Below are 23,290 nucleotides of genomic sequence, written 5' to 3' on the forward strand. Positions count from 1 at the left end.
ACTAAGGGGTGTACCGAAAAAAAAAAAACTGTTAATTTGAAACGGCTGTAATTTTATTTCCAAGCAAGATGACGACAGCTTTCTAACCGCAGTTAAAAGTCCTATTATTAAATTATATATTCCAATATAAATAATTCTGGTTTTAAGCCATGCGACGTTACACCGGTGAAAAGAAGAGATCACAGCCGAAAGTTGCGTTATTAACTTCTGGGCCAAGTCGAAAATCATACAATTTCCTTCGTACAAAAAGTCGCATTTTGTAATAGACGATGAGCAAAGTAAGACCACCATACGTCCTGCAGTGCCGTTCTCTCGACTATTCATGGGCTTAAATCAAGAGAGTATTAAAAGAGAAGGATAAAACAGTCAAAAAACTTTAACAACTCCAGCAGGTGTTGGGAATTGGGATGGTGCAGGCAAATATGAAAAACAGCTCCGGACAAAGCTGCCACTGAATGCGCTAGAAAAAAGCTTCTTACCACTCCTGCAGATTTAATAAAAAAACTCATCATCATCTTCCTCGCGTTGTCCCGGCATTTTGCCACGGCTCCATGGGAGCCTGGGGTCCGCTTGGCAACTAATCCCAAGAATTGGCGTAGGCACTAGTTTTTACGAAAGCGACTGCCATCTGACCGTCCAACCCAGAGGGGAAACTAGGCCTTGTCGGGATTAGTCCGGTTTCCTCACGATGTTTTCCTTCACCGAAAAGCGACTGGTAAATATCAAATGATATTTCGTACATAAGTTCCGAAAAACTCATTGGTACGAGCCGGGGTTTGAACCCGCGACCTCTGGATTGCAAGTCGCACCCTCTTACCGCTAGGCCACCAGCGCTAAAAAAAACTAATAATTATTTAAATTAAAAGTAGCTTCATATTCTAGTAATCCTAAATTCCAAACGATAGGGTAAAAACGGGACCCTATTACTAAGACTCCGCTGTCCGTCTGTCCGTCTGTCTGTCTGTCTGTCACCAGGCTGTATCTCATGAACCGTGATAGCTAGACAGTTGAAATTTTGACAGATGATGTATTTCTGTTGCCGCTATAACAACAAATACTAAAAACAGAATAATTTAAATATTTAAATAGAGCTCCCATACAACAAACGTGTTTTTTTTTTGCTGTTTTTTCCGTAATGGTACGGAACCCTTCGTGCGCGAGTCCGACTCGCACTTGGCCGGTTTTTATTTTTCATTTGAAGTTTACAGTTTTTTTTCGGTACACCCCTTAGTACGGAAAAACCTTTTTTAATACAGTTGCTCAAAAAGTGGTACTTTTTGTGGCTGCGTAGCGTGTGAGAAGCTCAATTTCTCGAACTAGTGCTTTTTACTTTTTAACCGACTTCAAGATTTCAAAAGGAGGAGGTTATCAATTCGGTTGCGTTTTTTTTTTTTTTAATGTTTGTTACTCCATAACTCCGTCATTTCTGGACCGATTTTGAAAATTCTTTTTTTGATTGTAAGTATATACATACAGATTGGTCCCGTTTTTGTCAAAACGCAGTTCTGATGATGGGATCCATGAGGAATCGAGGGAACTCCTCAAATGTTAAAGGCTTACATATAGTGATTTTAGTATTTTCATCAACAAATCAAGCACTTACATTTAAAAAAGTGACATTTGATGAAGTGGAACTGCTGATGATGACCAGAACGGAACTCTTCAATGACGCATAGTTCACGTTTGGCGATTTGTCCTCTTCGTTATGTTTATTAAGCAAGTTAGGTTTTCAAGAAACATTTTTGTCAAGCTCGAGTTCTGATGATGGGATCCATGAGGAATCGAGGGAACTCCTCAAATGTGAAAGGCATACATATAGTGATTTTTGTATTTTTATCAACAAATCCAGCATTTCCATTTTAAAAAGTGACATTTGATGAAGTGGAACTGCTGATGATGATCAGAATGGAACTCTTTAATGACGCATAGTTTACGTTTGGCGATTTGTCCTCTTCTTTATGTTTGTTAAGCAACTTAAGTTTTTAAGGCATATTTTTGTCAAGCTCGAGTTCTGATGATGAGACCCATGAGGAACCGAGGGAACTCCTCAAATGTGAAATGCATACATATTGTGATTTTTGTATTTTCATCAACAAATCCAGCATTTACATTTAAAAAAGTGACATTTGATTAAGTGGAACTGCTGATGATGATCAGAATGGAACTCTTCAATGACACATAGTTCACGTTTGGCGATTTGTTCTCTTCCTTATGGACCCAGAACCAAACTTGGACCCGGACTCGGACCCGGAAGCGGGTCTGGACATGGACCCCAACTCGGATCCGGACCCGGACCGAACTCTGACCCAAACTTGGACCCGGACAGCCGGACACGGACCCGGACTCGGATCCGGACCCAGACCCGGACCCGGAAATGCTACTAGAAAAGTGGGTTAGGTTAGGTTAGAACTGTGACCCTTACAGAAAAGAAATGCTATTAGAAAAGTAGGTTAGGTTAGGTTAGGTTAGAACTGCGACCCTTACAGAAACGAAATGCTACTAGAAAAGTGGGTGGTTTTACCTCCTTTTCTACATTATTAGGCAATATTATAATAATTAGGCAAAATTAGTCAAAAGATTAGTAATTAGGCAAAATATGCTGTCTATTTCATTTCATTGTCTGGAATCTAAGAGTGCACCATCAACAATAAGTAAACTTTCAGCGGCATCCCCCATTGAAGTCGGTTTTTTTTCTTAAAAAATATTAATTAACCGACTTCAAGATTTCAAAGGAGGAGGTTCTCAATTCGGTTGTACGTTTTTTTTTTATGTTTGTTACTCCATAACTCCGTCATTTCTGGACCGATTTTGAAAATTCTTTTTTTGATTGTAAGTATATACATACAGATTGGTCCCGTTTTTGTCAAAAAGCAGTTCTGATGATGGGATCTCGAGGGAACTCCTCAAATGTTAAAGGCATACATATAGTGATTTTAGTATTTTCATCAACAAATCAAGCACTTAGAAAAGTGACATTTGATGAAGTGGAACTGCTGATGATGATCAGAATGGAACTCTTCAATGACGCATAGTTCACGTTTGGCGATTTGTCCTCTTCGTTATGTTTGTTAAGCAAGTAAGTAAGTAAGTAAGTAAATATTCTTTATTGCACCAAAATTATACATTTTACATACATGTAAAACTACAAAGAAATATTTAAAGAAAAAATAGAACCAGGTAACAACAGGCGGTCTTATCGCTAAAAAGCGATCTCTTCCAGACAACCTTTGGGTAGCAGGAAATGTAGAACTCATACAAAAGTCAACAGGTAGTGCAAAGAGCTAAATATGGAGACTATTAAACACAAACACACATACTACAATTACTACTTATACATATAAGTATTAAAACGAAACCTAACACACAAATAAATATACAATACAATATATATATATATATAATATATATTTATACAAGCATATATACAATATATAAAATGGCAACTTAAGGCAGAGATAGAAAGTATAGTTTTAGCTGATTTTTGAATATGGGGAGAGATTTAGCTAATCTTAATTCTACTGGTAAAGCATTCCACAGCCGAACAGCCCGGAAGGTAAAAGAGCTATTATAAAATTTAGAAGTAGATGAGGGAGGAGCAAGAATATGAGTCTGAGAACATCTGATAGAAGAGAGATACTTGAAACGCTCTTTGAGATAAGGTGGTGTAGCGGGGTTAAAGAGAATGCCATAGAGAAGGGCGAGAACATGAGAGTCACGGCGAAGACGAATAGGAAGCCACTTGAGCTGAGAACGGAACTGTGACACATGGTCAAATTTGCGCAGACCAAATATAAACCTTATACCGAGATTCTGGAGGCGCTCGAGCTTATTCAGCTGGTCCTCCGTAAGGTCCAGATAGCAAATGTCGGCATAATCTAATATGGGCAATAAGAGGGATTGAGCTAGCGCAATCTTAGTGGCGTAAGGCAAGAAATTACGGAGTCTGCGGAGTGATGCAGTTGCAGCAAACATTTTCCTGCTAACCTCATTCACCTGAGGTACCCAAGAGAGACTCTGGTCCATCATGACACCGAGATTCTTTACCCGGAGAGAGTAGGGAATCTGAATACCGTCAAACACAATGGCAGGTAGAGAACCTAAATCAATACGGGCAGTGAGCTTTGAGCTACCTATGACTATAACCTGAGTTTTAGTAGGGTTAACCTTGAGACCGTAACGTTTACTCCAATTTAAAATACTCTCCAAGTCAGTGTTCATGGCGCAGATAGTCTGTGATAGATCGGTAACAGAGCCCTGAGAGTAGATTTGAAGGTCGTCAGCGTAAAGGTGGTAGGAGGACAAAATATTGGAAGTGATAGAGTTTATGAAGATAGAAAAAAGAAGAGGAGACAACACGCCGCCCTGTGGGACACCAGCAAGCGTGTTGCACCACGAAGATCGATAGGAATCCGCCTTTATACGCTGCCGACGCCCTACTAAGTAACTGTGAAACCAGTCAACTACCGCAGGAGATACATTAAGTGAACGCAATATGCCTAACAAGATGTCGAAGTCAACCGTGTTGAAAGCATTACTGAAATCCAGAAGCGATAATACCGTGATCTTACGATTATCCATACCGGCCCGGATATCGTCAGTAATTTTTACAAGAGCAGTAGTTGTGCTGTGGCCTGTACGGAATCCGGATTGGTATGGGTTCATGAGCACGTGTCTGTTCAAAAAAGAAGTAAGTTGCTGATGTACTAGACGCTCTAGAACTTTAGAGAGGAAAGGAAGAATGGAAATAGGACGGTAGTCTGAGAAGGCGGAAGGACTGGATTTTTTAGGCAAAGGAATGACGTCGGCATCTTTCCAAAGCGACGGGAAAACATTAGAAGAAATGGAGCTATTGAGGATACAGGTGATAATAGGAGCTATGAGGTCAATGAGGGGAAGGATCATGTTTCGGCTCAGATTATCGACTCCAACGGCATTAGACGAGATGGCTATTACGTTCTTCTTAAAGATAAAGATAAAAGATAAAAGACATTTATTCGTGACGATCACAACACAAGTACGAACATGTACAGACAACAACAGCAAGAAAAGAAGAGATCATCAAGTGTGCATCACGAAATGGACCCAACTCAGCATAATGCTAGCTATAAAGCCAGCGCTGGTCTTCCGTAGGGCCCATTCGGTGATGCCACGACAGATAACACACAAAGATACATATTAAAACATTACAAAGCTACACACATAGAATACCTAATTATATACAAACATATTAACCAAACCAAAAAAATATACATGAAGAGCACAAACAAAAATAAAAAAACAAGTATACAAGAAAAAAAAAAGAAAAACATTCAAGAAACAAACAAACAAATCCATAGACAATTAATAATTATGAATGCGACCAAAAAACCAAAAATCTGTCAAAAAACCAGCTTGCAGCTGCTAGCGCCAGCGGCTACTGGCAAAACTAAAACTGCCTGCAACTGCAAGCACGGTATAACCTCAACTAAATGGTATTATCGCAACATAAGACGTAATCCTAACATACACTTAAAATTATAAATTAAAAGAAGTAACATGGCAAAGCAAAAGGGACAAAAACGAACGGTAAATAAATACGAGAGACAATTTATATGCAACTAGTGTCATGACTCAAAGTTTCCTGTGATTGTTGGTGTAAATACATAAACTTCTTGAGTTTGCATCTAAAAGTGTTAACATTTTGCAGGTTCCTTATTGGCGGAGGAATGTTATTCCAAATCTTTGCTCCTGTATATCGAAAACTACCACGAAACGCTGATGTAGCGTGTCGGGATGTCAGTAGCTGTATCGCACACTGCCGGCGTTCACGCGTCCTATCGACCGTCAGCTTATCGTAAAGATATTTTGGGGTAAAGATATTTGGGGGTCTTAACGTCACTGTCAGTAAATTGAGCAAGAGAGAAAGGGGGATAGTCAGGAGTTGGGATATTTGAAAGAAAGTTAAGGGTGTCCAACTTAACTGACCCAGAAAAAGTGGCAGAAGAAGAAAAATGCAGGCTAAGCTGGTCGAGGTCAACGCTATCACTGATTGAGTTTTGAGGTTGCTTCCCAACTCCAAGTGACTTTAAGAACTTCCAAACTTTGGCGGGGTTCCCATTTTCTACGGAATTGTGAATGTGTCGCCTCCAAGTTAGGTTTTCAAGAAACATTTTTGTCACGCTCGAGTTCTGATGATGGGATCTATGAGGAATCGAGGGAACTCCTCAAATATGAAAGGCATACATATAGCGATTTTTGTATTTTTATCAACAAATCCAGCATTTCCATTTTAAAAAGTGACATTTGATGAAGTGGAACTGCTGATGATGATCAGAATGGAACTGTTTAATGACGCATAGTTTACGTTTGGCGATTTGTCCACTTCTTTATGTTTGTTAAGCAACTTAAGTTTTTAAGACATATTTTTGTCAAGCTCGAGTTCTGATGATGAGACCCACGAGGAACCGAGGGAACTTCTCAAATGTGAAAGGCATACATATAGTGATTTTTGTATTTTCATCAACAAATCCAGCATTTACATTTAAAAAAGTGACATTTGATGAAGTGGAACTGCTGATGATGATCAGAATGGAACTCTTCAATGACACATAGTTCACGTTTGGCGATTTGTTCTCTTCCTTATGGACCCAAACCCAAACTTGGACCCGAACTCGGACCCGGGTCTGAACATGGACCCCAACTCGGACCCGGACCCGGACCGAACTCTGACCCAAACCTGGACCCGGACAGCCGGACACGGACCCGGACAGCCGGACACGGACCCGGACTCCGATCCGGACCCAGACCCGGACCCGGAAATGCTACTAGAAAAGTGGGTTAGGTGGGTGGGTAGCTTTTGAACTGTGATTCCCACAGAACAGAACTGCTATCAGAAAAATAGGTTAGGTTAGAGCTGTGACCCTTACAGAAACTAAATGCTACCAGAAAAGTAGGTTAGGTTAGGTTAGAACTGCGACCCTTACAAAAACGAAATGCTACTAGAAAAGTGGGTCGGTTTACCTCCTTTTCTACATAATTAGGCAAAAGATGCTGTCTTTTTCATTTCATTGTCTGGAATCTAAGAATGCTTTCAGCGGCATCTCCCATTGAAGTCGGTTTTTTTTTTCTTAAAAATTATTAGTTCCAAACTATACTTTCGAAACGCAGTTAAAATTGAATTTAGCGCGGAGCAGGTACCAGGGCCTCATGAGTTATGAGGAGATGTCGTTGACCAACCCGCGCCGGGCCCGCGGCGGCCGCGGCCGGGGCGCGCACGAGTATGAAGGTATCGCGGGCTGCGGCAGCTCGCGTATCTTAGCTGTATAGGTACTTTTGGTTTTGGTTTGGTTTGGTGGTATGATTCTACTAATGATATATTAATTTATTATTTTTTCGCAATTGTATTAAAAAACGTCGTTTACAACACGTGTGAAATGTCTTTTCACACTAGTTGTAAAATGTACTATTTTCTACTCGTCGAGTATAATCTGTGTATTATAACTTCACATGCAACACTACAACCTTACTCTTTTCAACGTTGAATAGTCTATGGCACTTCCGACTCAAGCATAAGAATTTTATCGATACGGTTTAGTCAATTTTAAATTTTTGAAAATAGAACTTCATACATTTCGATAAAATATTTCTTGTTTAAGGAGACTCGATTCAATGCAAATTAGCGTACTTAAACACGCTGCTGCGTCGCATCTGCTTTGTGATTGGTTGGCGAACAAAAAAAAAAATTATGTTGTAGTAGACACAATTGCTTCATAAATCAGAAACGCGCACCTGACACCCTTCATATAGCAACATCCATACCCTACGAAAACCGCTTAGCACCGCGTTGCTTGTTAGTCTCCATAGGCTACGGTGGCCAAAATCGAGAAAAAAACTGTCTTAAATTTGAATTTAGGTGCAAGTACCAGGGCCTCATAGTCATGAGTTACGAGGAGGTGTCGTTGACCAACCCGCTGGGGTTCCCGGGCCCGGCGGCCGGGGCACGTACGAGTATGAAGGTATCGCGGGCTGCGGAAGCTCGCGTATCTTAGCTGTATACTTTTGGTTTGTTTGCCTATATGATTCTACTAGTTGAAAGTATAATTTTTTTGTCTCGTAGAAAAAGTATTGTATACAATAGTGATATAATCAAGCTTTTCAATCTCGTACCTTAAGCAACTCAGCAAGCTTCGTTGCTTAAACACGGTACTCGACTGAAAAGCTCTCTATTATATCACGATTGTATAAAATACTATTCTTGCTGCGCGGGTATTAGATGGACCTTTTTATAATAATTATAATATAGTACATTTCGATGCTAGTGCGGAAAGTATATATGTCATTACTTCACGAGTAGCGAGATATCTTGCCACGAGCCGTAGGCGAGGCAGGCAATTAACATATCCAGCGCTAATTACAACATATTTTCGTGACGCTTCCTACGAAGAATTTTCGTTATACACCGGGAAAACTATGCTGCAAGCTAAGACGAGCACTACGAGCGTAACTAAGCAGCGTATTAGGGGATGAATTTCGTCAATAAATAAGCAATCTTAATATTAATTAATTTTAGTATTAGGCACACAATATAGCACAATCGAATTAAGTCTAACCTCGAAATCCTTCCAAAGATATGAAATTTGGTATGTATGTTAATTAAAGGTCTCTTTTTGATGTCCACACTATTTGACATTTGGGGACCTCGAGGAATCGCAGCCATCTTGTAAAATGTGTACCATCCTGGAGAAATTTGCGTTTTACTCTAAATATACGTTCTCTATGAAAATATGGTGTAAGGCAACATAAAAGTTTATTAAATTCTACACAAAATAGTCCTAGATATCTTTGCGGAAAATGCAAGGTCTATTCGTATCTGAACAAGAAAACATTTGTAAAATACGAACTAACTATTGCGTTATAGCATAGGTACTCATATTATCGTTGCGGTGGTAAGTAGTACGTTTTAGTTTTTCCTTTCGCCTTAATTTATAGTTCGCCAAGAAAAAATACGACTGGCCGTTTTGGTCTTTTTACTAAACGGCTTAATCAATTGTAAGGTAAATAACCCTTACTTAAATATAGGTAGTTTATATTTGGATTATGCCTACTTTCATTTATGATTAGCTTATAAAAGAATATCAATTGACTCTTACTTGTCACTGTTCTTTTTCATCATCAACCACCACCAATCAATGTGAGATTACCCAATCTCCCAACACAATTTAAAAAATTTAAACTTAAAAATAAATAAATAAATATCTAAATACAACGTAAATTGATAGCCTATATTAAACAATTAATTATTTAATTAGTTTTGTTAGGAATCGCACCTTATTAAAAACGTAAAAATGGCAATATGTCCGCGCATGTTTAAAAACTTTTATTTTTATATTTCAAATGAAGCTTTCTCAAACATAAGTAGAAACATTGTCATTATTTTCGTAATAATAGGCTGCGAAACACCGTATTAAGCGCGCTAAAGCGCTTCAGAACCAAATCAACTTTCTGCAGTTATTTAGTCTTTGGCCACAATAATTCCAATTTTATTGCACTTGGGCTCAGCACAAGCATACAGAGTACAAGGAAGGCACGGAACGACGAGCGACACAGCCTCCTCGTCTCAAAGCTAGCACACGACTGTCGGCCACGCTTTTTTCGAGCTACATACGCACGAGATGTTGAATAATATCCGATTTCTTCAAAAAAATATTATTTTTTTAACATTATGAAACGTTGCATCTGTAGTGGCTGTTAAAACATTTATTTTAGTTTAAAAATAACTTTAATCGAATAAACCGTTTGGGAGATATAAGCAAAGTTAGTCGCAAAACGGCCTGTCGTAATGTTCCTTTTATGGAGAAACTATAAGTCACAGGGAAAAAGTCAAAACTTTAGGAATGTTGTACATAAAATGTAGATTAATATATATTTTTTTCATAATTTTTTATTACACCGTTAAGCAGATATATACTCTAGAAAGTAAGAGTTTACGGCCAACAATAGCGACTAGCGCCAGGGTATAAGCGCTAAATCTGGATTCAGCTATTATTTTCTATAACAAGATGTTCCGCAAAGATATCTATGTAGGACTTTTTTGTGTAGAATTTAATAAGCTTTAATGTTGCCTTACACCATATTTTCATAGAGAACGTATATTTAGAGTAAAACGCAAATTTCTCCAGTATGGTACACATTTTCCAAGATGGCTGCGATTCCTCGAGGTCCCCAAATGTCAAATAGTGTGGACATGAAAAAGAGACCTTTAATTAACATACATACCAATTTTCATATCTTTGGAAGGATTTCGAGGTTAGACTTAATTCGATTGTGCTAATAGGCTTGATGGCACATTTTTATTAATGGTAATCAATCGATCAGGTTTGTTTTTGGGATCAAATGTCTATAAGGGACCTATTGCATTAAAGCAATACAAAATTCAGAAATGAAATCTGACAGTCGTACTTCACGCGAAACGCTCCTAACAAAACGATAAATGAACGTCACGTCAAGGTCACTGAGGGCCCATCTTGAATGAAATTTTGTCGGTGAAATATTGCGTTTATGCATATAGTTGCTGTACAATCTTTTTTTTGGACAAAATGCAAGGAATCGAATGGTATCTGTAGGTACTTTATTCCTTTTTGGAAGGTAAAAATAGTACATTACTACAGAGGCCGTAAAGTAGGGGTTGCCGGCCGAATAGAATAGACGGTAGTTATGAGCGGCGAGGTATGTATAGGTAGTGCTTCTCTCAAATATGCAATACAAACATGATGATGATGATGATTGTTTCATGTCGTAATGTGATAGGTTATTCAGTAATCAGTGCGTGGAGTATCGACGAGGAACAAAAATTTGATTATTTTTGCTCTACGACGCACGGTTTAGGAGAAACAGTCCTATAGTTTTTTTTTGTTATTTATATATATATTAAGGGTCACCTAGAGGGGAAGGAAAATTTGATTATTGCGCTACGACGCACGGTTTAGGAGATACAGTCCTATAGTTTTTTTTGTTATATTGTTTTTTTTATATATAAATTAAGGGTCACCTAGAGGGAAACGAAAATTTTATTGTTTTTGCGCTACGACGCATGGTTTAGGAGATACAGCCCTATAAAGATTTTTTTTTCTTTTTTGATTTTCATTGTGTTTTTTGTATATTACTTTGGGGTATTATAAAGGGGAACGAAAATTTAATTATTTTTGCGCTACGACGCATGGTTTAGGAGATACAGCCCTATAAAGTTTTTTTTTGTTTTATTGGTTTGTTTTTAATATAAATTAAGGGTCACCTAGAGGGGTACGAAGATTATCCCCGGTGCCGTAATTGAACTCTTCAGGAAATTAATGACCCTAGGGTCAATATCTAGAGCGCTATACTGACCATGACCAAGTCCTACAGTCGAGATAATGTATCAATTATATTTAGTGTTGTGGATTTAAGCTTTGAGGCGTAAAGTCGCGACTGCTGAGCCTTGAAGCCTCGAACCTTAAAGCCTCGGAACCTTAACGACTCGAACTAAGAGTTCGTGTTGCTGCTTACGAGCAAAGAAACCTCGAGTCTTTTGGCCTCAAGCTTTAAAGCCTCCTAAGCTTTGAAGGTTTAAGTCTGTAAGGTTTTTAGCAGTAAAGGTTTGTGGAGCAAAAAGTAAAAGATTTTAACAAATAAGATCAACCTATGCTATAGGGTAAGAGTGAAATTTAATACGTTTTTGTGAAATAGGGAAAAACAGAAAAAGATAATTATGACTTATCGCGTTTTTAGAGTTCCGTATAGTCAACTAGGAACCCTTATGGTTTCGCCATGTCTGTCCGTTCGTCTCTGTCAGTCCGCGGGTTGGCTCAGTGACTAGTACTAGAATTTTACCTTCTTATTCCTCTGTCCGCAATATTGACGAAGTCCACAAATAGTGTGGTGGTAGTTCTGCAGAAACCGTTTTGTTTTTTTTGTTTCTTAGTTGTTTAGTTTGCGTTCATGAATTAGTCAATAGCGGAGGCGGTTAAAAGTTAAAACGTTCAAGCGGTTCAAGTAATCACCCAGTCTTAATTAAGTAATAAATATTTTTTTAAATACTTTTATTTTTATTTCTTATGACTCACTCATATAGGACGGAACGTAACGGGAAAATTTTAAAATATAGTTTCATAGAAAATGTATATGTATACGCAACGGAATCACGGTTCTAAATGGTCCACCCTGTATACGTTGCAGGCAGTAAATGCGTTAACTGATGTTAAGTTACTCTTCCGATATAGATAGGTATATCGTAAATTCTGTACACAAAAATAATTTCTGCAAAGAGAGCTCAACGTATGAGCTCTAAGCTTGACACAAGCTTTTAAGGTTCGGGGGCTTGACCTTAAGTTAAAAAGCTAGAGTTCCCTATGAGGCCAGAGTCTTAAAGACTTCATTTTGACAAGTCATAAAAAGTTTGAGTCGTTAAGGTTCTAAACCGCTTTGTGAGCAAACCTTTAACGCTCTAGCTTTCAAACAGGGGGGTGTCACTTCGTAGTTTAGGTACATTTGGCCGGCGCGCCTCCCGGGCAGGCGTATGGCAATGGGCTGCCGCTCGACTCGCACAAAATTGAAAATACATAATGAATAAATCTAGATATTGTTCTGTTTACGGATGTGTGAATAAACGGAAGAACAAGGAAGCAGAAATACCATTTTTTTTTTAATTCTGGACTATATTGACCGACATATTTTCAAAGGAATAAGTACTTCTGTAGCATACCTACTTCCCTGAGAATCAGACATACTATCCCCGGATAAAAAAAAATATGTTCACAGAATCAACGTTTGTAATTCCTTCATATTTATCTTACAAACAATAAATCAGTAGGTATAGGTACAAAAACTTGTCAAGTGACAACCCCGTGCCGACACTCACAGCTCGATTATAAAACTGCGGCACGCAAAGAAGATTCACGGTTCGTGCGCGGTTATAAGTTTCAATTTTGCTTGCAGGCGGCGAGTATAGGTATAATTTTATACCTAAATCTGACTTTTGTGAAGGAGTGAATTTTCTGTACGGTAGTACTATTAGTTATTCTGTGTTTCAAAGCTTGAGCCTTAAAGGTTCGCGAGTCGTTAAGGTTCAAAAGTCTTAAAGACTAGTCTTTTAACAACACTAATTATATTTCTTAACTTAGTTTGATTAAAAACAAAAAAATCTCCAGTATTTCCTGTGAGCTGTGAAAAATTAGCTCAATTTACAGTTTTATTTTTAAATAATCGATATAAATGTAACTTAGCAATTCGTATACAATTCGAATTTGATAATTAAGTCAAAATATAAATCTTAGTTTATATGGAAACTGTCACCAATGAGATTCAGTGAGATCTATTTATTATGACTTTTTTTATTTATTTTTTGCTTAAAAAATATGTTGATTTAAACCTACACTCTAAATTTAAATATTTCTACAATTATCTGTTTATTTAACACCTGTTATCAATAAAATATCGGAATCATAACAAGTGCTTTGCGAGAAATCGAAATAAATAGCAAATAATTTTAGGCCAATACTTATTTTAAAATTTCCGCTGTTGCGCGAACATGCTTGCGTAGTACAGATAACTAACTGTTGGATAGGGTATATGCGGAGTTATACCTACGCGTGTTATTTATATGTTCGGTGAAATTGACCAATCATAATCCTGGTCGAAGAAAACCTATACCTAAACTTTGACTTTGCAATTGGTCCGCTGGTGAGCATGCGTATTCTAATTTTGTAGCCTTTTTAAGCTGATATTTTTTCTTTGAAGTTAGTCATCCATGTTTATTATCAATCGCCGGATATGCCTTGTCGATTTCATCGACATAATGATTGAGATCCTATATACGTTCCAAGATCTGTAGAAAATCAGAAATACTTATAATAAAATACTTTGGAAATAATAGAATACTTTGGAATTAGGAAAAATTGAAGCTCCCGGGAGTTTATACATATACATAATTTATCTTATTTATATGTAATTGGCTAATCAAGTTAAATTATTATATTTTACGCAAGTTACTGTTTATATACAGTAAGGTTAATTTATCTTGATCTTCTAAATATGTTCTTGGTTTGCTGGGATAAACTAGCCAAGCCTTATATAATATTATGACGATTGTTGGCTGAATTTTACATGCCAAATGAAACTAGCATGATAAACTGTGCTGATAGTAGACAGACGTTTGTGGCTTCGATTTACATTTACATGACGTGCTCGGGTGACAATTCGGCGACGGCCCTCACCTAAACACTTATATTATAGATTATAGAGGGTCGGTTTTTTGTCCAGAAGTCTTCTAGAAATCGATTGTCGCTCATGTCGTTCCGGACATGGGTATATTTGGTATCAGTGCATTCAGTATGATGTCGTGAACACAAATATATGAGATGACAAGCGCGAAAGTGGTGGGGGTAGTTGCTGTGACGTCATAAAGTCGGCAGTACAAAGTTGTTTACTTTTTTCTTTTAAAGTAGTGAATAGTTGTAGCCATGTAATGGATGCACACTTTGACTCTGCGCATCATTTTAAAAAATCTGGTCGCTCCTGCTTAGCAAAAAATAATAGTATAGTATAAGTTAATGATATCCACTTAAGGTAGTTATTAGTAATCTCTGCATTGTTATTGTTATTGTAAAACAACTAAAAATAATAGTGAGTGAAGCCGTACTGATCTAAACATCTTGAAATATGTCTCACGATAGGATAGTTAATTTCGATTGTAAACAGTATTAGTCCCTGTTATAATTAATGTATTATTATTATTGTAAAGTATGTCACGTAGATGCAGTCTTCTTACTTCATTCAATGCATGTGGTGTTTACCTTTAAGTAATTGTTACGCTAAGCGATAATAGTTTAAACGTTTGTAGTTATACTTAACAAAGTGTAAACAATTGTTGGTGGACCAATAAACATAAAAATAAAAATCATGTAGACGTGAGGACTGGTTTGATGACAACGACGAAACACTGACTGAGGCACTCAGGAAACACCGGGATCTGTTGCATTTGAATCGTAGTGACCAAGCAGACGCAGTTAAGCTCTGTGTCACTTCTGCGGGTGAACATGCTTGCAGTAAGAAAAAACGAGTCTTCTTTGACAGGCGTTTCGGCAGCTGTTCCTACCTCTACCTTCCATAGCTATTCCGTTCCATTCAGACAACTTATTAAGAACGGTTTGTCAATATTGAATATTATAAAATAAACGTTTTATAATGATGAAGAGGTAATTAATAAATGAATATTTACATTAACAGTAGGTTTTTATGTTGATTACGACGTTTAAAGGAAACTAATATTAACACTCATTAATAAGTAGTCATGAATTGGAACAAGTATACATTTAAAAAAATTGGAAAAGTGCAAAGCACTAGTTCGCGAAAACCAACATTCGGCACGCTAAACAGCTACGTAAAGTAACACTTTTTGAGCAACTGTATTAAAAAAGTTATTCCGCTAACTATTACATAGGTACATACTTAAACAACTTTTGGAGCACATTTTTTTTCGCGAATCAGACGTTGGACACCCGGATTTTGGTCTTTTGTGTAGTATTGTATGATACGGGATGCTCCAACATGCATGGTGGAAATATAGCTTACAGAAACAAACACCAAGTTTTGCCTGTAATGGTGTGTACTTCTGAAAGGGTCAGAAGTAATTTTGATTATTTCAATTTAGAACATTACTACTTATTAACCGACTTCAAGATTTCAAAAGGAGGAGGTTCTCAATTCGGTTTTTTTTAAATGTTTGTTATTTGTTACTCCATAACTCCGTCATTTCTGGACCGATTTTTAAAATTCTTTTTTTGATTGTAAGTATATACATACAGATTGGTCCCGTCCCGTTTTTCTCAAAACGCAGTTCTGATGATGGGATCCATGAGGAATCGAGGGAACTCCTCAAATGTGAAAGGCATACATATAGTGTTTTTTGTATTTTTATCAACAAATCCAGCATTTCCATTTTAAAAAGTGACATTTGATGAAGTGGAACTGCTGATGATCGGAATGGAACTCTTTATTGACGCGTAGTTTACGTTTGGCGATTTGTCCTCTTCTTTATGTTTGTTAAGCAACTTAAGTTTTAAGACATATTTTTGTCAAGCTCGAGTTCTGATGATGAGACCCATGAGGAACCGAGGGAACTCCTCAAATGTGAAAGGCATAGGTACATATAGTGATTTTTGTATTTTCATCAACAAATCCAGCATTTATATATATAAAAAAGTGACATTTGATGAAGTGGAACTGCTGATGATGATCAGAATGGAACTCTTCAATGACACATAGTTCACGTTTGGCGATTTGTTATCTTCCTTATGGACCCAGACCCAAACTTGGACCCGGACAGCCGGACACGGAACCGGACTCGGATTCGGTCCCAGACCCGGACCCGGAAATGCTACTAGAAAAGTGGGTTAGGTGGGTGGGTGGGTTTGAACTGCGATTTTCACAGAACAGAACTGCTATCAGAAAAGTAGGTTAGGTTAGGTTAGAACTGTGACCCTTACAGAAACGAAATGCTATCAGAAAAGTAGGTTAGGTTAGGTTAGAACTGCGACCCTTACAAAAACGAAATGCTACTAGAAAAGTGGGTGGTTTTACCTCCTTTTCTACATTATTAGGCAATATTATAATAATTAGGCAATTACGCAAAATTAAGGGGCCCACTGACTATCAGTCCGCCGGACGATATTGGCCTGTCAGTTAGAACAAAATGTTGACATTTCCGAACAACTGACAGGCTGATGTCGTCCGGCGGACTGATAGTCAGTGGGCCCCATTAGGCAAAAGATGGATTAGGATAATTAGGCAAAAGATGCTGTCTTTTTCATTTCATTGTCTGGAATCTAAGAGTACACCATCAACAATAAGTAAACTTTCAGCGGCATCCCCCATTGAAGTCGGTTTATTTTTCCTAAAATTTATTTGTTTATCGACTTCAAGATTTCAAAAGGAGGAGGTTCGCAATTCGGTTGTAACAATGTTTGTTACTTCATAACTCCGTCATTTCTGGACCGATTTTGAAAATTCTTTTACAATGCATGTGCTCGAAAAGTGCATTTCCTACGGAGCCATATCATGCGGAAAGTACTACTTTTCCGCACTAGTGCTTTTTGTTTTCAATTATTTTTTAACTACGCTCTCAGCCTTATCCAAAGAGGTTTACTACGTGCTGATAATAATTAAAAATAAACGTTAGTTACAGTTTTTTTTCACTATATAAGAAATAAATACCTATTTAAAACTAATTATATTATTATTCTTCGTATAAATAAAAATGATATAATATTTATAAATACACGATTTTATAAAATAAATAATCACTTAACAAGTTTGGCTGAATGTAACTAATGCTTGTGCTCTATTGCATTCTGACATGGCCGCTTTTCGCACATGCGCAGTAGTAGAAATCTATAACGCGCATGTATTTAAGAAGAAAAAAGCCCGCCATTGGAAAACTTGTCTTCAACTCGTCATTCACTATGTTTTTTTATTTACTCGCACAATGCATAGTAAAACATTGTATGATACATGTGCGTAAAGATGATTTCTGACTCGTATTCCTTTATACACTCGCTCGCTTTGCTCGCTCGTGAATAAAATTCCACTCTTCGGAAATCATACACTTTCCGCACTTGTTGCATAAATAGCTATTTTTGATTGAAAGTATATACATACAGATTGGTCCCGTTCTTGTCAAAACGCAGTTCCGACGTGGGATCCATGAGGAATCGAGCGAACTCCTCAAATGTTAAAGGCATACATATAGTGATTTTAGTATTTTCATCAACAAATCAAGCATTTACATTTTAAAAAGTGACATTTGATGAAGTGGAACTGCTGATGATGATCAGAACGGAACTCATCAATGACGCATAGTTCACGTTTGGCGATTTGTCCTCTTCGTTATGTTTGTTAAGCAAGTTAGGTTTTCAAGACACATTTTTGTCAAGCTCGAGTTCTGATGATGGGATCCATGAGGAATCGAGGGAACTCCTCAAATGTGAAAGGCATACATATAGTGATTTTTGTATTTTTATCAACAAATCCAGCATTTCCATTTAAAAAAGTGACATTTGATGAAGTGGAACTGCTGATGATGATCAAAGTGGAACTCTTTAACGACATATAGTTCACGTCTAGCGATTTATTCTCTTCTTTATGGACCCAGACCCAAACTTGGACCTGGACTTTTTTTTGAACTGCAATCCTCGCAGAACAGAACTGCTATCAGAAAAGTGGGTTAGGTTAGATTAGAACTTTGACCCCTAAAGAAACGAAATGCTATCAGAACATTGCGTTAGGTTAGGTTAGAACAGGGTATTTGACAACATTAAAAATATATAACGAATTGCTGTCATCCTGAAAGATAATAAACTAATAAAGTAAATTTCACTATATTTGAATGTAAATTATGTTTAGTTTTTGGAATATAAACGAAAGAAAATTTAATATTTTTTGAAATTTCATCAGGGACGTGAACGCTCTGTGATTGGTCAACGCTCGGATGACGTCACACGCGCGTAAACATTCTTGATTGCCTTGAGTATTTTAACTGTTTTATTTGTATTTAGTTAATTTTAGTTATTGTTCCACAGTTTTCTGATATATTCCGATTTATCCGTATATCTAGTAGCACAATATTCATAAGAATCTCAAAATGGAGCCGAAATATGTGAAAGCTGATAGCGGCAACCTACCAGACATAGACGCATCAATGGTTGCACTTTTCTTTAAAGATAATCCGGATTACTATGCTGCAGAACTTAGAAATGTAAAAACAGCTATGTGAGTATACGTAGAAATTGTTTATTGTGAAATGACATTTCGATTTCGATGATACGAATACGACGACGATATATATACAGAATACGATGACGAGAATCACTGCACTTTAGTTTGAAAGAAAAAGTATGCTACTAACTCCCTACTAATGTTGAAAGAGCTATGTTATGAGGTTATGTAGTAATACATTAAATACCTAGATCTTGTTTCGTTACATACAACAAAATCCGCTGCTTTGACTACCATATTTATTTACAGTTAAATATTACTTACATCGAAGTGGTCTTCACACATAAAAACATTTGTATGCGCTAAAATGCTGTTTGGGTCTCTTCGCGCTAGTTTTAACCACATTTTTCTTTTTTTGGGATTCGTTGGAACGGAAACAAACAATTTATCTGGATTTTTTATAGTCGTACTTGAACATTGCGGCACTAAACACCATTTATATACCATTTTACAGTGAAATAATCAATTCAATGCACATAAACCATAAGATTTACTAAGGTCATTGACTGAGTTTACTCGCGTGTGACGTCACACGTGTCACGTGATTAGCCCCTTTGCAAAAACAGCGTTTAAGGCGCGTTCAAAATAAATGAACTTTAACATTGATTTTTTATATTTAATACAGGAAATTTCACGAAAATATCAATGTAGTGTAATTATTAAGTCATAAACAATCAATTAAAACCATTTTCAAAAATTAGTCAAATAGCCTACTGTGACCCTAACAGAAACGAAATGCTACTAGAAAAGTGGGTGGTATTACCTCCTTTTAGTTAGGCAAAAGATGCTGTCTTTTTCATATCATTGTCTGGAGTGCACCATCAACAATAAGTAACCTTTCAACGGCATCCCCCATTAAAGTCGGTTTTTTTTCTTAAAAATTATTTATGATTGTCGTCCTGCTTATATGATGACGAAGTACATAAAATCCACCATATGTATCTTCAAGTATAATTGAAGGATCATTATATGATTAATGTGCATGACTACCATAGTAATCGCTGCCACCCAAATTTCTAACGCTCACGAAATTACAACATTACAGGTTGTCAACATTTTGTTGATAGATTCAAGTTGCCACTTATAAAGCGTAAACCATAACTCATGCATGTTAAAAGTTAAACTTTCCTACACACATTAATATGTTGATGTTATACTTAACCTTTAATTAATATTTTATTGAACTATGTTGCATTTATTAATTGCTATTGTTTTGTTTCAGAGGACGCTACAACAGCAGCAGCATTTTGCCGGTAAGTTCATTATTGAAACTTGTGTCCAGATTGCTTCAGATAACTAAACTACCCTTATTAACAATTAACCATTTCTATCTATCAAATTTAATAAGCTGAAATACATATCGACGGTTTTATTACATTGCCGACTACTGCGTGTACTAATTCCAAGGATCGATCTAATATCGCAATGGAACGAAACTAGCATGCGAGTTCTAGATCTGTCTAAATGAGCCTTGTTGCCTAATTATTGGTGTGCTTTAAGGGGAGGATACGCCTCTTTATGCGATCTAGTAGCAAGAATTAAACAATTTGAACTTGAACTTGTCGAATATAGTTTGTTTTAGATATCCCCGTTGCTGTTATTTCATTCATCAGCTTTCCTTTGATAATTTATTCCGACATTTCGACTTCAGACATTATGGAGCATTGATTTCGATTATCGTATTGCGACTATCGCGAGTAATCTTTTTATCACACGTCAAGGTTCCATATTCCATCTTCCATCTCTGTGCAGCGAGAGATGACGAATTGTAACTAACATACAATTTTTAGGGTTCCGTACCCAAAGGGTAAAAACGGGACCCTATTACTACGACTCCACTGTCCGTCTGTCTGTCACCAGGCTGTATCTCATGAACCATGATAGTTAGACAGTTGAAATTTTCACAGATGATGTATTTCTGTTGCCGCAATAACAACAAATACTTAAAAAGTACGGAACCCTCGGTGGGCGAGTCCGACTCGCACTTGTCCGGTTTTTTGTTAACCTTTTTTGAGTGAGTTGATGCAAATATAACATCACAGGATTAAATATAATCTCAACGTTACGTCGCCTATACACAATATTACTTATGAATATTTCCTGTGAAAGGGATTAAATACCGAGCGATTAATTAATTTTTATTATATCACCTCAGGGTTTTTTGACGGGATTTATAAAACTTGTGGGTATTCTACCTTAGGTAGGCAAAAGCATCTCGTATATCTATCTGTATAGGTACTTATATAAATGCGTATGCCCTGACTGTCTGACTCTGATGAGATCATGAGACAGAGAGATGATGATAAAGAGCCACACGTACAAAAGCTATAAAGTTGAATTTTGCACATCAGGTTACATTTAAAATGTGTACAAGAAATAAGAAACGATGTTGAAAAAATTCAACCCTTTATTTTTAACCCATTATTTAGGAGGTTAAATAGGAGAAGAAAGTATTGTAATGTAATTAAGTATTTGGTACATGCTTTATGTATGTATTTCAAGGAACAAAACTAATTTCAGCGTTTTAAAGGGTGGTAAATAAGGGTTGAAAGTTTGTATTGGGATCGAACATTTTTTTGAGTCGGACTTTGAAACTATTTTAAAAAGGCAATATCAGTGTTTTTGTAAATTCATCTCCTAAGGGGGTTAAAAAGGATTAAAATTTTGTATCGGGTACAATACTTTCAACCTTTTTAGAAAGACATAATATTCTTCTTCTAAGGGGTTGAGAGGGATATTACATCGAGAACTTCAACTTTGTAAGTTGAGATAGACAAATATTATGCTTTGTTATTATTATTAACAAATTATGAACCGTACTGCTATATTTTGCTGTCCGTTGCTCATTAGGCCAAGCAATAAGAAGGTATAGAGGGAAATGCAAGGAACACAACTTTTGACTTCGTAGCTTTGTTTGGACTAGTTAGGAGGTGAACATATCAAAAGTCCCCGGCCGTAACCCTGGTGCTGGGGGGGGGGGGGGAGAGTGGGTTCCATTTTTCGGTTTTTCGTTTATATCTCGGAAACTATGCGTCTGAACGACATGGCCACTTATGGCCATATATGGAGGCCATTGGTCATGTTGAATTTATTACAACCAACAGACAAATCCACCAGCCGTACAAAGTCGCGTTCAACAGCTAGTATATAATATGTATATGAAACTAGTTCGTCACCGTACATTTGGATAATTTTTAACCGACTTCAATTTCATAGAAGGAGGAGGTTCTGTATTCGGTTGTGGCTATTTTTTTTATTTTTTTTTTATGTATGTTCACCGATTACTCCGAGACCCGTAGTCCGATTTGAGTAATTATTTTTTGTTCGAAAGGAGCTACTTCCAAGTTGGTCCCATATTAATCTGTTTCTGATCTGATGATGGGATCCCTGAGGAATTCAGGGAACTCAATTTTTAAAGGCACGTATGGTGATTTGGGTGTTTTCATAAGCAACTTAAGCATTTTCTCTCGAAAACGACCAATTTGATGAAGTGGATGATGATTGTTTTGATGATAGTGATGATGATTTTTTTAATGTAGGATGTTTAGCGATTACTCCGACACCCGTGGTCCGACTTGAACAATTCTTTTTTTGTTTGAAAGGAACTACCTCCAAGGTGGTCCCACATTAATCTGGTGCTGTTCTGATGATGGGATCCATGAGGAATTGAGGGAACTCCTCAATTTTTGAAGGCACATGTATGGTGATTTGGGTGTTTTCTTAAGCAACTCGAGCATTTTCTCTCGAAAACCACCAATTTGATGAAGTGGAGCTGATGATGATGATTGTTTTGATGATAATGATTTCAGCGATTACTCCGGCACCCATGATCCGATTTGAGTAATTCTTTTTCTGTTTGAAAGAAGTACCTCCAAGGTGTTTTCGTAACATTTTTTGTTTTGATCTGATGATGGAATCCGTGAGGAATTGAGGGAACTCCTCAATTTTTAAAGGCACGTGTATGGTGATTTCGGTGTTTTCTAAAGTAACTCGAGCATTTCCTCCCAAAAACCACCAATTTGATGTAGTGCAACTGTAGCCTAATCACGAGTTTGACACTAAATATTCGCTAGCGTCTTCGTAACTTTGTACACTAATATGCCAGTACGAGCGAGATGCATAAACAGTAAGTTACGCACACGATAGCGAATATATCAATGTCAATCTCGTGGTAAGGCTACTGATGATGAAGACTACGGACGAAATGTGGAACTTCCCTCGTATGTGTATTATGATTTTTGATGTAGGTAGTGTTGGAAACAACCAAAGAAACTGAGAAGTGAGGGGTAGGTGTGATAGGTGAAGGTAGCGGGTATTAGTATTTGGGGGGTTTGGGGGTTGAGGGGAGGTGAGTTGATGGGTCGGGGACTGAGGGGTTGGTAGTTAAGGGATTGGGGGTTAGGGTTAGGAGTTAAGGGGTCTGGGGTTAGGTGTTGGTGGTTTAGGGTCGAGCGGTTCAGTGATCAGGGGTTGATGTGCTGTGAGGTTGAGTGATCGGGGGGTTTGA

General features: G+C 37.3%; 1 protein-coding gene and 1 long non-coding RNA gene across 2 annotated transcripts in view; one reads left to right on the top strand and one right to left on the bottom strand.

Annotated features, from left to right (window-relative positions):
- The window catches only part of LOC134754183 (uncharacterized), a 151,201-nt gene that overhangs the window by 35,960 nt on the left and 91,951 nt on the right, over window positions 1-23,290 (top strand). The window contains exon 7 of the mRNA XM_063690315.1: window positions 20,006-20,036. Coding sequence (XP_063546385.1) covers window positions 20,006-20,036 — 31 coding nt within the window. The remainder of the gene's footprint in view (window positions 1-20,005; window positions 20,037-23,290) is intronic.
- LOC134754514 (uncharacterized) overlaps window positions 16,969-23,290 on the bottom strand; it is a 50,513-nt gene continuing 44,191 nt past the window's right edge. Inside the window, exon 2 of the long non-coding RNA XR_010128920.1 lies at window positions 16,969-17,035. This is a non-coding gene — a long non-coding RNA (uncharacterized LOC134754514). The remainder of the gene's footprint in view (window positions 17,036-23,290) is intronic.

Source organism: Cydia strobilella, chromosome Z, assembly GCF_947568885.1.
Source record: "Cydia strobilella chromosome Z, ilCydStro3.1, whole genome shotgun sequence".
In the NCBI taxonomy this organism is placed as follows: domain Eukaryota; kingdom Metazoa; phylum Arthropoda; class Insecta; order Lepidoptera; family Tortricidae; genus Cydia; species Cydia strobilella.